This window comes from Notothenia rossii (genome assembly GCF_949606895.1).
Source record: "Notothenia rossii genome assembly, chromosome: 6".
NCBI lineage: Eukaryota > Metazoa > Chordata > Actinopteri > Perciformes > Nototheniidae > Notothenia > Notothenia rossii.
The window spans coordinates 79,631,396-79,648,906 of NC_136909.1; the positions used below are offsets into that span (position 1 = coordinate 79,631,396).

Sequence of the window (17,511 nt, forward strand, 5' to 3'; positions counted from 1 at the left end):
AAGCTGCTCCGATATTCTTAATTTACATTCAATATATATCTGAATGTATTTATTTTGTATTAATACTCAAGATGTCATGTGAGATGAGTTTAAGGGGTACCAGCTTAGACTATGCAGTAACAAGTTTTGAATTAATGTATACTATTGTAGTTGTATATTTCCCTATATAGTTTGCTATAAAAAGGAAGTGTTACATTCTGATTTATAGTCTGGCTTGAAGATGAATCACTGGTGCAAACAGCAACACTGTATGGAGAAACTAAACCTCAGTAAAGTGTAATGATGCATTACGAGGCAGTCCCTCCGCATAAGCCCCATCTTCTCTCTCAAATAGCTGTGGTTGCCATATGTTCAGATTGACTATAATTGTTGGTTTCCTGTACCAAGTGTTCAGAGGTTTGCAGGCATTTAATATACCCTACAGGCAGAATTAAAAAGCAATCATGAAATTCAATTCTTCCAAATAAAAACAAATGAGCGACACGCCGTGCCACACGCCTATTTACAAAGCAAACACTTCCTTCATCTTACGCGATGCCCAAAAGAGATCAGAGCACAGCAACAAGTGTGATGGATGGTTTGGTTTAATGAGAGAGAAGTCATTTAGAAGATGAAAGTAGATACATTATTAATGGGAATCCTTGGAGGCCACAGCATGGAAATGGGATTTGCAAAGCTTTCACAACTAATATATTAAACACTTAGCAAACTGTGAAGAGATAAAAGTAGGAGCTACTGTGAAGACGGGGCAACTATACCAACACTTATGATCAAAGTGTTCCTTGGAAACAAAGTTCAGCTGATTGAGAACATCTGTTTTCTTCATGCATCTGTCGTTTTAGTAACATTTATTATTGTTACATTTGCTATCAGCATGACTGAGTTCGGCAATGTTGGATTGTCGGTAGGCCCACCGCATTGATCCAAACGGAAAAACGATTTGATGGATTGCCATGAGACTGTTTACAGATGTTCATGGTGCTCAGAGGATACTTCATTCTGAATTAGGTGATTCTGGGATTTCTTGAGCACCACCAGCATGTATACACATTCCGTTTTTTTGCCTGGAACATTAAATGTAGTGGATCGATTACAAGTACATTCATGGTTCCCAGAGGATGAATCCTAATGATTTTTGGTGATCCTTTTGACTGAATGCCACATGCAGGTTAACGTTTGTTCTCATCCTGTGAAATGCTGGATTGGCACCACATTGTGTACAGACATTCATGGGTCCCAATTAATGTATCGTAATGACTTGTGAGTTGGGTGGTGCCAGGCATTGGCTTTTAACTCAAGCAGCTCTTTGTACAGCATGGACTCTCTTGATTCCTTAGTTTGTTGATATCATCAAATGACCGCTGAAACGGCTTTTTACTTTACTCCACATATTTATAGGTGGGATCTTAGTTAGAATGTCCATTGAATCTTCTGTGAGCTCATGCTAAAGCAAAAATACTGTATATATATCATTTTCAAAATTCAAGTTTTCAGCACCAATGGAAATCATTTACATGACATTAAACCATCAGTGTCTTGTCATAATACCATCACAGTGACAAATGAAATTCTCTATATTAAATATATAAACTTGTGCAGCTGTCCTCAACCCACCCACAGAGGCTACAAAAAGTATAACTCTTCTATCCAATGTATCAGGACACAGTAAAACAAAGCACCAATCACATAACCAAAACTTCATGTCAATCATCTTCATGCCATAAAAACACCATGTAGTATGATATATAACAAGACGTGTCTCTCCGGTACAGTATCACTCCAACCCCTGACTCTATCATGGAACTATTTACTGCCCATATGGCTGGTGACACGGGGTCAAGCCTGTGTTTCAAGTGAAACCACAAAGTGTTGTAAAAACCCTGCATACAGGAATGGAGACAAATTCAAGCATTAGCACATTGCTAATTACTGCGGGTCGCTTTTAATAAATTCTTTCCTGACATACGAGTTCCAGCACTGTAAAAAGGGAAGAATGCTGCATGAGAGAAAAACATTAAGTGATGCTGCAGACTTAGTTATAAGTGGAAGGCGTGGGTTGTATGTTAAGAAATACTATACTGGAATATCTCTAACATTCACACAGGACACTGAAGATTTTAAGAATACTCACTTGAAGAATAATATCTTGAATACAAATAGAATCCTAGCCAATCATAGTAAATAAAGTCAGTTGTGAAAGCTGCGCTGCAGAGCTCTCTGTGACTAATTTGATATTATGTTGTTTTGTGTCTCTGTGCTTTCTTTGCTGTTTTAGTAAAACAAATCCAAAATAAATAAGGATCCCAGCTCTGGCCTTTTTTCACACTGAGATAACATTGTGATTTCATAGTTGAGTCTTATTTTGTAGTTGTTGTTGTTAGGGTGGGGTAGACTTTGCCTCATGTTTCTAGCCAAAAAGGCATTTATTTGCTTTTCCACGAGTTACATGATCAGAAGCAATTCTGGTTATCTGATATCATTAAATATCCCAGCCTTATGTCTCCTTTGATCCAGAACGCACTGAGGTTTATCTGATGCTACATATTGGTCCCATGGCAGTTTCTTAGTTGCTTGCCGTATCAAAATACTCCAAAGGAGCAGGTTAAGCTCGGTTTGCAAGTCATTGCCAATATGCTGAACAAACTGAATTGAGTACACATGAAAATCCATACAAACTGCTTTAATTTGAAACTAGTTGGTCAATTTAAAATGATCAAGGATAAAATAAAAAGTCAAACGTGCTATACTTTGCAAGTCTACCAGGTTTAATTAACAAAAAAAATCACAGTAAAAGCACACCTATACGTCTGCCCGAAAGAAAGTGGATGCATGGAGGGGCTGCACACTTTGCCCTCTGCACACTTGGCCAAATTCTAGACGATAATAATACATAATTCCTAACTGGAGTGTGTTTGCAGTCATTTAGAACAAGCCCACAGCGTTGACATAAATCAGGGGTGCGTGAGGCTCATATACCTGCATGTCTGCACACTGTGGGTTTGACGAGAGACAGGTCTGAGGGGATTTCACCGTAAAGGTTAGGAAGCGTGAAATATCTGAGAAGTGCTGGAGCCCTTCTCCTCTCCAAATTATAGCCCAATGCATGCAATACGGTCTTAGTGGTTGAGGGGAAACGCCTTGGCAGCGCATAAAGGGCTCAGTGTGCGGCTGAAATGACCGTGCGACTCCTGAAAATAAACAGGAATCAAATGGAGTGATTGATCGAATAAATTAACCATAGCAGTGAGCGCCACTCTCACTCTCTCCCCATGCTCACACTCTCCCTTTCACACAGTCACACACTCACACACACACACACACACGCACGCACGCACACACACACACACACACACACGCACGCACGCACGCACGCACGCACGCACGCACGCACACACACACACACACACACACACACACACACACACACACTGCTACTGATCAGCTCCAATGACCAGCCTTGTAGAAAAACAGACACTTGTTGCTGTTTGCTCCAGTGCTCAGGCCAGCTGCAATTTCGGTGTAAATGTGTTCCACAGCAGTTTGGTGGTGGCGGGCAGTGGGGTATTGGTGTGTTAGGGTTTATTTAACATTCAGTAATCACTGTAGCTGCATGAGGGCACATTACAGGGCTTTTTAATGTACCGTCTTCACCCCAGAATTTTTTTCTGATTGCAATAAAGTGGAAGGTAAATGCATTCTAACGTTGCTGAAACAGCTAATTGTACGTGGATATAGAAGTTTGTATTTCTGTTCATTATTGACTTTTGGTTATTTTCGGATATTGCTATGGTATTATGGTCTTTGACTGATTTTGTGAATAATACTTAATATTGTTAATGCATACTTGTGTTTGTTTTGCTCTGTCACATTGCACTATTAACCCAGAATGTTATGAATTGCATATGTTTATCATTGTAGTCAAAGTGTTGCATCGGGAGCTTTTTGCCTTTGAACTTGAGTATAATGAAGTGTTAACACTGCATGTGTTGCTTGACATTTGTGGTTTCTGTGGAGTTGTGGATATAGGATAATCAGAAAGATCAGATATTGAGTCTATGCATCAGATTAGAATTTAGCAACCCATTATAGCAGAAATCTCCAATTGAAGTTGTTCAGTTATGTTTGTAGTTAATTGAAACTGTGTGAGTATAACATTTACACGTAAACTTCCAAACTAATGCATTGAGTGGATGCAATAAGTAGGCTGCAGGTAGAAAAGCTGTGTGAAGAAAAGAGGCAGAAAGTATTCTCTTTTCTACCTGTTTTTTTTTGTGTTGGTGTTTGCCCGTGATGAACATGAAGGTGAGGCTTGACTCACCTTTTAACTACCTGTGAAATTGCTGTGTTTTGTGCTAGCCTATATAGACTAGAGTGGGCTTGAAATGTAAACCGTCCAATCTGATGAACCTGCCGACCGGTCAGAGCCTTCTGGAAGTGAAGACAAGACCCACACACACACACACACACACACACCCACACACACACACACACACACACACACACACACACACACACACACACACACACACACACACACACACACACACACACACACACACCTCCCTGCTGCTTGCCTCTGCGGTTTATTGAAATCCCCTCCTTGCTCTATAGGATAGCCCCGGCCTCTGGGGTAACAAGATAGATGTAAACAACCAATTATTGGATAGGCCCTCATTCATATCCCTTTAACCGGTATAGACACAGAGGCTCTGGCTTTAATAATTTCTCTCTCTCATGCCCAGCATTGGGATGTCTGTCTGAAAGAATGTTACTCATCAACCCCTTGTTGCGCTCGTCTCAGGTCAGTCCTGTAGAATAAAAAGCCACGTCCCCTCCCTTGTACCCCAACCACAACACATAGGCTTTGCAACACACACCAAAACACACATCTTGCAATAATCAGCTCAATTAGTGCAGGTCGTGGTGGAGAGCGGCCGAGGTGAGCGGTGGGAGGTTGTGAAAATAGGGGGTTGGCTATTAGGGGAAACGCGATCTCCATTCATCAGCGGCCGTAATAATTACCGTTTGAGAGCCAGAGCCCTCTGATCAAACTGATCCGTGGAAACAAGTGGTTTACAAACACTGTCACGGGCCAGTCAGGGGACTCACCCCGGCACTGTGCACACCCGGAGGTTCTTAGCATGAGTGCAACCAAGAGGATTTGTATTTGTATTCCCATTGTAATTGACTACTTTATTTTTGTATTTGCTCTCATATATCCTTTCTGAGGAAGTGACTTGTTGCTCCCCAATCAGATGCAGAATTAAGAGCTTATAGGAGAAAAAAAACAAAGACAAAGTGAGCAGGTGTTGAATGAGACATGTCAACAGGATGAGTTTCTTCAAGTTTTCAAACGTTGTCATGTCAAAGATTTCAAAAAATCCCAATATTTAATCAATTTTAACTCTATTCTGACTTATTGTTGCCATATCTGAATGTCTCTCATAGAGCAAGGTGGGATGACACACTGAAACAAATAAAACGTTGACTTAAATGAAATGTATTAGGTCAACAGATTCCACATAACTGTATCAGGTTAGTTGAAAGGAATAATATTACGTTTAAATGAAAAAAAAATACATTTAATTCAAGTCAACTTTTCAGTGTATCAGTGTAGCTGCCTGTTATTCTCATACAGTGTATTATCTCATCCGAATAGCATTAATAAGACCCCGATGGAGCTATTACAAGCAGACCCTATTTTGGTTACATCTGCCCTCATCATGCCCCATAATAGTCCAAATGACTAAGGACAGAGTAAGCTAGGGATGAGCTATAGGCCTTTATGCAACCACTGCTGACACAGCGACACATGGCACAGGGAGGCAACATAATAGGGCCAACAGTCAAAGCTTAGACTAAAAAATTAAATTAAATAAATTAAATACAGTAGTATGTCTATGTATATTTAGATTCCTGTTTCTCTAAACAGCCTGGTAAATTATTAGGCCTTAAAACGCACATCTGAACGTCCTTGGATATAAAAAGAGACGATACACCCTCAGTGGGAAATAAAGTGACCACTGTGAGTGTAGCAGCACCTCTTTCACCAGGGTGAGTGTGTGTGTGTTTTGGGCTCACTTACTAGGCCTTTCAGTGTGTGTGTATAAGATGGATGGAGATGATAAGTTTTACCTGAGATCGTTTTTAACAGTCACGTCTGTCAAACAGTGTTTATAGGCAGCAGGCGCTCATTTTCACTCGTCGGTTTTTCCGATTTTCATCAGCTGACTGAATCAAAGTCAACAGAGCAAAGGCAAGTGATTTAATGTCGCGTCTGATACATTGTGATTTATGACGCTGTATTTGTGTGGATTATTATTATATTTTATTAAATTAGGGAATACAACTCATTCATAATTAATGAAGATGTATATTTTTTTCGTGTATGCATTGTATGTATAAATCGCTTCCTTGTTTTCCTCGCTATCCATTGCAGCGGAGCCCCCGGTCCCCTGACGATTACCATCAGTCAGCTTAATGCCGTAATACTCTCTGAACTGCGCTGCAGGCGGAACCCAAGTCAATGTATTAAACAAAGAGGGAACACAACACGGAAACAGGGATCAGGCTCCTCTTACGGACTCCTCATCTCTGGTGATAAACTAACTTCATAATTACGCTAATAACTCATTTCCAGCCGTCCGACTCAGATGGTATAGAGCCCATCGGAATAAAAGGTGCCTACATGTAATCTAAAAACCCGGAAAACGTATATGATTTTAAATATTCTGCTGATATTTACGTGAAAATAATTTGTTTTAAATTATATCTTTATAGAGGCTGTATAGAATAGAGGGCTGAACATATATCAAATTACGCCTTTCAAATATTAAATACCATGCATTATAATCATAATCATAATAATAAAGAATAACAATAATCAAAATATGAATAATACAAATGATGTTCCTGCATTAAGTCATGCATGAGATACCATTAATACCTGTACATTACTGATAGTTCATGAAGTACTACATGAGTACTAAATTCATTAATTCCTGCTTTTTCATGCATTAAGTCATGCATGAATTCATGATGATTCATGTTCCCTTACCGTAAAGTGTTACCGTTATTTTCACATGTATGTTATTATTCGTATTCTTAGTAGCATTGTAATATTTACTATTATTGTTCACACTGCCTACCTTAGCGTGGTGTGTGTGTGTGTGTGTGTGTGTGTGTGTGTGTGTGTGTGTGTGTGTGTGTGTGTGTGTGTGTGTGTGTGTGTGTGTGTGTGTGTGTGTGTGTGTGTGTGTGTGTGTGTGTGTGTGTGTGTGTGTGTGTGTGTGTGTGTGTGTGTGTGTGTGTGTGTGTGTTTGTATGGTTAGTGTGGTTAGTGTGCGCGTCCGTGTGTCTGTGTGTGTAGTTGGAGGCAGCAGTCTCGAGTGATGTGATACTTTGTGTGGGTGTAGCTGACAATCGTATCTCTAATGAAGAGGTCCCATGGTGAAGCGATAGAAATCTACCAACTGGTCAATCTGTGGCCCAACAGTCAATAACACACATGCCCGTCCGCGTGACACACGTCCCCATACACCTGACAACACCAACATAAAACATATGACACTGTTTTCATTATGCTGCTGCCAATTTTGAGGATTTGCATCGAGCCACAACAAACTCGTCATTTTTCATCAACAAGTATCATTTTCTCCTCTGAATTATAAAACCTATACCTTCGCCTTTTCCCCGCATCATGTTATCTTAATCATCACATTGAAATTATTGCTCTGCTCGTCAAACCCTATCTCCTAATCCTGCTGTGATTATGATATATGACTTCCATCTTCCACTATACTGCACCGAACCGTGTTAGCCAGACGACTCAAATACAGTGGTGTAAAGTAACTAAGTACATTTACTCAAGTACAATTCTGAGAGACTTGTACTTTCAATGTGTTGCTACTTTGCTACCTCTACAATTCAGAGGTGAATTGTGTTATTTTACTCCAATACATTTATTTAATACCTTTAGTTACTTTGGACAATTGGATTAACAATGTGAAAATATGAACAACACTTAAATAAGACTTTAGTTACACCTGGAGTAAATTAACAAGCTACCCTGCAGTATACAAAGTAATTAAAACTAGCTGCACCTTTACTAGCTTTGATAACACTTTAATGCACCAATAATTATAATCAAAATATATATTATTCTGGAATAGGCCAATCTGCATAATACGTACTTTTACATTTGGTACTTTAAGTATATTTTAATGCTAATACTTTTGTACTTTTACTTGAGTAACATTTGAATGCAGGACTTTTAATTTGTAACAGAGTATTAGGCTACTTCTACTATTAGTTATCTGAGTTCTCCTCCCAGCTCTGATGATATCTGACTTCCATCTTCCTGCACTGTTGCACTGAACCGTGTTAGCCAGACGACTTAAATACAGATTGAATTGTTTGGCTCACCGGTGCTGCTGCTGCTTGGTTTCCTCTCCACTGTTCCCCGACACACTCTCCCTCTCTCCCTCTCTGCTCTCCCTCTCTGCAGCACCGCGAGCTGCTGCACACCTTCACATTGTCTCAGCCCTCACTGGCTCACCCCACATTTAGATGTAAATAATAAACAGTAGCACAGTCCTACTTTAATTAATTATGGAGCAACATGTCTTCTTACAAATATATAATATCGCTTTAGGATCAGAGAGATACACAACACTATATTTATTCCGTATTTGATTAGAAAAATAGAAAAGTTAAATTAGTTATAAAGTTAAACGAACTGACAGACTTAATTTCCTTTGGGAATATCCTAACGCACTGTCTTTGCATGAAATGTTAGCACATATTTTCCATATTTCTTACTAAAATAATACATGTTCAAACGTCTAACATTATGTTTCTTATGATATTATTATTTAAAACATAAACAAATCATAGAAAATGTTTCTAAATGCAGTTATGTTCACTATCTAACGTAAGCCACCTGTAAACCCACTTTACCCAAATTTCTTGTTCCAAATGACTATAACAATGTTTACATCTTCATGTGAGCTGAAAACAAATGTATCTAACTTGTTTGGGGGTGAGAAAACTTAAACCTCTCCTCTCTGACATATTTAGTCAAATTGTAATTATGTATTGCTTGCCATAAGTTGGTCAGGTATTTTAGGGGGAACTTTTCCTTAATTTACCTGTTATCGCTAGACAGCTGACAGTCATTTGTCGTGTATGAATTATAAAGTGACTGACTTTAAAGTTCCAGGTGTTGGAAACGTTGATTGATTTGTGAGAGCCGCTGGAGGCTGGAAGACAAACTGCAGCTGACTGCGCGCTCTGGCGCCATCCTTCCCCCAGCTGCGGGACCTCTCTCCCTCTCCACACCCCCTCTCCCCCAGCTCCGCGCTCTTTGGCTGCCCGAGGTGTCTGTCAAAGTGAAGAGAAAGAAAAAAAAGTGTTTTAAGACGAAAAATCTGAGCAATATTTCTATTGGTAGGCGGGCTGGTCGTGAAGGGAACAATCGTGTTGACTTTGCCAGGGAGCCACCTCAAAGCATATCAGGTTACTTTGAGTGACAGCGTAACCATGGCAAATAATTTGACGAAGGCTATTGTCTTATCCTCGCCATCCCCGGGTCAGATAACCGACCAATCAGATTTCATATAATCGCTTGTCTTGCCAGCTTAGAATAATATTATTAAAACGAGCCAGCGAGCCCGGTCTCCGGGAGTAGGTTATGTTGAAACGGCATAGAAAAGGTGGAGGAGGACGGTGGAAGGAGTAGCAACTTTCTCTCTTTCTCACCAACTATATGAGGATTTGTCGCCTGGGGTTTTGCACGGCTGAATGGACTTGAGTTTATGCCACCATACGCAGTTGGATATTACTACCTAACCTTGGGCTGTTTTAAGTTTTAGGTTGCTCTTTTGGGGACCTTTTGTCGCTTATGGACTTAATGCGTTTTGATTTAATGTGAGACTGAGAGGGGAGACGTGGAAGTAAGGCACAATATAATCTGTATTGGTTTACGTTGTCGCCATGTCCATGCTTCCGACGTTTGGTTTTACGCAGGAGCAAGTTGCGTGTGTTTGCGAAGTTCTCCAACAAGGGGGGAACATCGAGCGGCTAGGGCGCTTCCTCTGGTCCCTCCCGGCGTGTGAGCACCTCCACAAAAATGAGAGCGTCCTCAAAGCGAAAGCCGTGGTCGCTTTCCACCGGGGGAACTTCCGAGAGCTCTACAAAATCCTCGAAAGCCACCAGTTTTCTCCGCACAACCACCCGAAGCTGCAGCAGCTGTGGCTCAAAGCGCACTACATCGAGGCGGAGAAGCTGAGAGGCCGTCCGCTCGGCGCCGTGGGGAAGTACCGCGTCCGGAGAAAGTTCCCCCTGCCTCGCTCCATCTGGGACGGAGAAGAGACAAGCTACTGCTTCAAGGAGAAGAGCAGGAGCGTCCTGCGGGAGTGGTACACCCACAATCCTTACCCATCCCCGCGGGAGAAAAGAGAGCTGGCCGAGGGCACGGGACTCACCACCACGCAGGTCAGCAACTGGTTCAAAAACCGACGGCAGCGAGACCGAGCAGCGGAGGCGAAGGAAAGGTAAGAGTGCTAAAAGGGGAATCTTGTGGTTTATCATGCTTGTGACATTAATTAAAAAAAGACAGAAAACCTATTTTAACCAGGCCAAAAACAGCTTTCTGATGCTCCTATATGATTTGACCTACATCTGGCAATGTATTGCATTGCGCAAATGTTCATATATTGGTTCAACTTCTTACCTAATAAAATTTAGTTTTCTGCACGCATCTGTTTCTTTTGGACAATTATATTAAAAGAAGTGACTTTTCCTTACTTTGCGTTCAGGTAACTCACGTCCTGTACTGTTGTTTTTCATGTTTGTGATAATTATGCTGGCCGTGCGTAAAAGTTGAAAGGCAGAAAATGAAAGAGTTTTTGTCAGGTAAATTAGAAGGTTATAAAAGTTGCATTTACCCCACTTTTATGTTTTGATCACACTTATTATAACATTAAATTAGACTTTCACGTAAGGATCAGAGCAAAAAAAAAAGTTTGAAACCTCCAGATAGCCCACTGGATTGGACACAGATATATAAGAAAACATCCCAGAACACGTTTAAAAGTTGTTTGCGGTGTAATTGATGTGGCACGCTGTGTAGACTCCACACCAGCCAGGTTGACATTTCATTAGGAGTCGTTTGTACATTTCAACGTTTTTAAATTACATCGTGTGGAGAGGTTTTAGTCAGGTGTTCACTTGGTCGGTGTCTTCTTTCGCCCTGTGGCCACTAATTCGGGCTGAAAGCTCCACGTAAATCATGTCTTCCCACTGAGAAAGCCTTAGTCACCACTGCGAACACATGAATACGCCATAGGCAACAAGCACACGTTCAGCAATATTTAGAGCTGTCCATTATTTAGACGTACCAAAGAACTAGCCTACTTTGATAGGCGTGTTTACCCACAGGTCACTCTGGTTAAATTAATTTGCCTTAAACAAAGACGCTTAATGGTTCAATAGTCTGATGTATTGTCTGCAGTCACTCCTCTATAATGCAGCCATTAAACTTTCTGCAGTGCTGTAGTGAAATGAGCCAAGGCCTCTAATTATTTCAATGACTTACTTATTGCCTGCATCCTGGCACATGTGCTGATTGATGCTTTAATAAATCATTAGATTAAGCGTTTGATCACATATTAATGATGCTATTATGGCTTTAGTAAATATAGCTTGGCCTAATATACAACATTAGCATTGTGTGTGTGTGTGTGTGTGTGTGTGTGTGTGTGTGTGTGTGTGTGTGTGTGTGTGTGTGTGTGTGTGTGTGTGTGTGTGTGTGTGTGTGTGAGTGTGTGTGTGTGTGTGTGTGTGTGTGTGTGTGTGTGTGTGTGTGTGTGTGTGTGTGTGTGTGTGTGTGTGTGTGTGTGTTGCTGTGTGTGTGTGTGTTGCTGTGTGTGTTTGTATAGGTCCATATTTGTTAGTTATTTCAGAATAAAGTTTATTTTGTTTTCTCAACGTTAAAAATATGTATTTACAGATATCACATTTGCATATTAAAGTAGGCTACTCTAGTTTATATTCTGTGAAAACACTGTAGCTAGTTTAAAAATAAGTCACAGCTTGATATAATATCTTTACAAGACTTTGGTTGCACTTGGACCACAATAATGTGTGATTTTGTTTTTTTGTTATCAGGGAAAACAACGAGAACTCCAACAGCAATAGTCACAACCCATTGAGTTCTTCCATGAATGGAAATAAATCTCTCCTGGGGAGCTCGGACGACGATAAAACACCCATGGGGACCCCGGATCACACGTCCCACAGCCCGGCTCTGCTCCTCGGCTCCGGTTTACAGTCCCTGCACGGCCTTGCGCCCCCGCCTGGACCCAGCGCCATCCCGGTTCTCAGCGGTGTAGACTCGGTGCACCATCACCACTCAATGCACCACGACTCCATACTGAACCCTATGTCTTCTAATCTAGTGGACCTTGGCTCTTAAAAAACTGGCACAGAAGCGGGACAACGAGCAACCATTTTTTGGAAAAGTTATTTACGAGTTGGAGTGAGGCAAACTTCGAGCACTTGTGGCAAAGTGCAAAGCAGACGGACTGGAACACTGCGAAAAAACAGCCGCTGCAACAAATCATTTATCCCATATTCAAACTTTTAAACAAGTGGGGAAATCTGCCTGAGGGTGCACCTATCTCTAAAACAAAGTTCCACTTGTTTTTTGTTTTTTTTAGAAACAAGTGTTAAGGCAGAGCACTTAAGACAATTCGGAAATGTGCTTAATGCAGGTACAATTATTTTTCTCTTAAATTCGTTTAAGGGAAATGTAATTCTAAAGATAAATAGAGATGATGACTTGTTAAACGGATCATGTTTGCAGTGCTGGTGCAAACAAAAGGTGAGGTGGTTCTAGGTCGTTTTAGGTAAAAAACAAAAAAGAAAAAAATAGAAAAAAAGTATTTTACCGGAATGTACGTAACATGCTATATTGTTGAAAACAATAACAATAAAATGTCTTAATTCTTGTTACTATTACCGTTGTTATTTTAGGGGTTTAGATTTATCAGCAGACTCTGAAGGCACCGAGTTAAAGGCATAGGCTACCCAATCGCCTTTTTGTTTACACGGGGTTTTCCAAGAGAAAGGGGTGGGGGGGTTGATGGGGTATAATATTCTCAAGTGTCTTATATAAGAGCCGTGATAAGAGGAAATATCCTACCTATATCTCTTGATATTATTACTATCATTTGCATTTTCATTTGGAAAGAGACTGCATGTAAACTTTGCGATAAATGATGAAACATAAAACGATTCACCATAGTTTCATACCCTTCACAATAAAAGAAAAAGAAATACATGGAATAAAACTCGAGGATTTCTTTGATTCAGAATAACTCCTGGCATGTTTGCAGAGGTTTCTCTCCTTTGTTTTCAATGTTCAAACCATTCAAGCTGGGTGACATTTTAGGAATATTTAAACAAAAATATTCCCACACTGGAACAGCTGCAGGCAAATATAAATCTTTACTCAGTCATAGGGTTTGTGGAATGTGTGTGTTTTATTTTTTATAATTGCTTTGCATTGGTTATTGAGGATGTTCTAATGTGTAGGTTACATTCAGTTTTCACGAATCTCACTTGGTAGCAGAAATGGAAGAAAACTGGCATTGTTTGGTTCTAAGCAAATCCATGCTTCCCTATGTCCTCTGGCCTTTTGAAGGCACTGATCAACCAGTGAATATTAGGGGGAAAATGAAATTAGAGAGCAGTAGGCCTACCTAAAAATCAAGAGCTCTTAGCCTCAGTGCTTTAAGAAACTGCTATTGTCCTCTATGTGTGAGCAGTCTGCAGGTTTGCACGGGTCGATATCCCGGGATTATCTACCATTTTATCATAAATGCTGCGCAGGAAGATTTTTCTCCCCATTTCAAGACATTTTAAAGCTTGTGCCCTCGGCTTCTGCAGGTAAAATCGGTTCTAAACTTGCAGTATGGCCTTTTTTATGGGATTTTATATTATATGATTAAAACCGATTTATAATATGAGATAGTTAAAAATACAAAAGTTAATTATGATTGCATAATGTTTTTATATTCACCGTGTTTTTTAAAGTGATGATCGTCGAACTGAAGGTCAAAGTTCAGATAAATCATCATTGCCGATGTTAAAATGACAAAACTGAAGAGGGTCTTAATATGCTGCTTTGTTAAAACAACACGAGTCAAGAGACTGTGGCATGTGGCCATTATGGGCAAAGCTGGGCGAAATTTGTACGTGCTTTTCCAACTGGGGAACCTTGATGTTGAAGTGATGACACCTTATCTCTCCGCGCTCGGCTGAGGAGAACAAAAGTGCCGTAGTGTTTGGCGCAGAGAGAAAAAAAGAAAACACAGAACTGGAAACGGGCGCTGAAAGAAGACACTTTGTTTGAACAGCTTCAGTCGTGCAACACCTTCAGCTCCCCCCATTACTCTGCTGCCCGAGAATAAACCTAAAACAACATTTTTTATTCTGTTCTTACTTTCATTACAGTATTTCCCTATTATATAGGCTACATGTTCTGGTGCTACGAGAGTGCTCTCGATGTTGGTATTTTTATACACCTCATTGTCCCATATTAAAGTTATTATGGCATGTTTTATCAGAATCGGTTTTTACTACCAAGTAGGTTTACACATGGGAGGAATTTGCTTTGGTGCACATTAAAGAACGATGCAAAACATGTTACTATTATGAAAACGTTTTTTAAAATGAATTATGCCATAATTGTAACCTTAACATAGCATTATTTACCCAACAGCTGATGTATACTTTGATGATATTATCGGATTGTTTTGGGGAAAATAGAAATGATGCATAATTACTTTTTTTTAAATCACACAAACGAGGGCTTCAGACATTGTATAGCATTAAGCTCATTAGATGTTTATTGGCTTCCAGGTATATTTTTGTATTCTTAAAGCTTACGTAAACGGCAAAAGAATATTATGGTGCAGGGATTATCTGATAGGAGCCAGAGCGTCTGTAATGGGAGTGTAAAAAGGAGAAGCGTACACAAAGAGTGTGTGAAGTGTCTCCCTCCTGTCTGCAAAGGCGAGGGATCAGTCGCTCCTGTTGGGTACAGCTGCTGCTGCATGGAGGTCAATTACACATGCAGCTTAAAGCCCACAAGTTATAATTAACGAGGACTTGAGTGCACATGGGTCTGCTCAAAACAAGCCTATTACAGCGGCTTGTAAGGAGACAAAACACGGAATAGTTGCTCTCTCCCCAAACCAACTCTCCAACCCCAATAACGCTGTGATTTTCGTCTTCTCGTATTTTCTCTCTCCCATAAGGCTTCAAATGTGAACTTAAACTGGCATAGTGAGTGCGCCATGTGTGCCCTCGAAGAGGGAGGCTAGTAAATGTTTGTTGGGCAAAAGATGTTAGGAAAATAAGCAAGCATTGAAACAAGGCCTAATAAAGCGAGCTAGTTATAAAAGCCGATGTTGTTCTGCCAGCATGGCTTTTGGAAAAAGGGATCTGGATAAACAGACAGACAGGTGTGAACTAGTCCTGATTTCTCGTAAATAATAATCCGCTGTTTTTTTTTAAATCATTCACCTTGGGGTGAGGATGTTGAGGAGATTAAGTGTTTAACAACTTTAGAAAAACAATCTTGTAGAAATTGGGAAACAAAAAAATGACACAATCTGCAGAGATTGTGTAAATCAAATCCATTCACTTTTCCCTGATGTCTGTTTTATTTCAGGTCTAAACAAATAAGGGGATTATTATTGTCATGATAATAAAATCAACGTGAATTCACTAGCACCCAATGCATATTGATATACATGTTTGAAGTTATTTTGTGAATACATCGTTTTTAAAAAAAAATGTTATTGATGTAAATTCGGTAATTGCACAACATGAAATAATACTGAGGATTTTTATAAAACAAACTATTATTTGAAACCTGCTGCTGTGGATTGCTTCTAAAAAAATATTGCATTGTTTTATCGTATCAATTAGTAACGAACGACATTCTTCCAGGGTTATTTTGTGTGTCAGGTAAGGCAGGTTAAAGTTAGTTGCGAATAACTTGCTAAAATTAATCAATACAAAATGAGCAATGACGTACATCGTATTTACCGCAGCCTTTTCCCTCTTTATTTTGTTATGTTGCAGCATGTGTTTGAACTGGACTATATTTAATTTTCGTTTAACCATTAACATGGAAACAAATTAAGAAGGAAGTAAAGCCACACGAAAGCTATATGATTATATATTGTAACATTGTGAATTGTGTAAGACTATACGGTTATAATGTTCACGTAATTAACAAAAACGTGCATTCATTTTTTTTCTTCTTCTAATCAATCGGTATATTGCGCTGGGTTTAAATGAAGTGTTCCCTTGATATCCTTGGCCAATTTAAAATGTATTCTTAAAATCTGAGATCTTACACTGGGATACCTGTTTGTGTGTGCATTCATTGATGCTATGAGGTAGGCTACATTTGATTAATCGATTATTTGAAAAAATATCATCACATGATAATAATGATAACACTGACAGTCACTTAGAAATCAAACGATGTATTAATGTTGTCACGTTAAAAAAACGATCTCCAAAATGCATTTTTCCTTTTTGGAAAGTAAAACAACTACATTGTTTAATGCTAATCATAATGCATTTACTTGCATTATCCCACATTATTTTTGAGCTGTCCTGAGTTTGAAAAAATGTCCCACTTTGTTGATGTACATGCCATTAATTTATCTTATTTGTTGAAAACAAATCGGAGGGCTTTATCAAACAGCAGGATGACAAGCATCAGATTCTCATTTAACCTGAACTTTTTAAGTGATGTTAACGCATTTGGTAGAAATGTCAAGTACAGTGATGATTGTTATAATTTGACACATCATTGGTCCCAGTGGGAAAATTGTCTTTCCACTTAGACCCCCTTCAGGGAGGTCAGAGGTCAAACTTTTATAGCAGCAGCAGCAGCAGCCTCAGAGCTGGAAGACATTCACCGGTTTGCTCAAGAAAACTTCAGCAGAAGAGAGAAGCTGCTTTGTGCCGGTTCAAAATGATTTCCACTGCATAATATAACAGACAAAATGTGTAGAAACTAGAAAGTGCTTTGATTCCAGGCACTGTCCCAGTTCATTTTCACAACGTTTGAGCGCTGTGAGGATGATACAGTACACACAAAATGTACGATAAGGACTAATCACACTTGCCTAGAGTGGTTAGAGGTTGTACTATCAAGGGTGTAAAGCAGCTGGGATTTACATAACTGACACACTGTGAATGCAAAGTGGAAACTGAGTTAGACAACAGAGAGGAGTGTCCACTTGTTGCACGGTCCCCAGCATGTATGCTCACTTTTTACAGCAGGCTTCCCGAGCAACACAGAAAGGTGTGTACCACTTTATTTCCCCCTTTATATGATTAAGTATTCAATTACATGCATGATCTTTTACTATTATGGTACCATTGTATCTTGCAAATAACCCTGAATGTGTCTCTTTTATC

At 39.7% G+C, this 17,511-nt stretch overlaps 1 protein-coding gene and 1 long non-coding RNA gene across 2 annotated transcripts in view; one reads left to right on the forward strand and one right to left on the reverse strand.

Annotated features, from left to right (window-relative positions):
• The window catches only part of LOC307043542, a 25,650-nt gene extending 17,158 nt beyond the window's left edge, over nucleotides 1-8,492 (reverse strand). Inside the window, exon 1 of the long non-coding RNA XR_013809404.1 lies at nucleotides 8,425-8,492. This is a non-coding gene — a long non-coding RNA (uncharacterized lncRNA). The remainder of the gene's footprint in view (nucleotides 1-8,424) is intronic.
• Nucleotides 8,493-9,480: 988 nt separating this feature from the next.
• six2a (SIX homeobox 2a) lies at nucleotides 9,481-14,624 on the forward strand. The gene is made up of 2 exons (XM_079691090.1): nucleotides 9,481-10,553; nucleotides 12,169-14,624. Exons 1-2 carry the CDS (start codon nucleotides 9,994-9,996, stop codon nucleotides 12,473-12,475), a joined length of 867 nt encoding a protein of 288 aa, XP_079547216.1. The 5' UTR covers nucleotides 9,481-9,993; the 3' UTR covers nucleotides 12,476-14,624.
• Nucleotides 14,625-17,511: the final 2,887 nt, after the last annotated feature.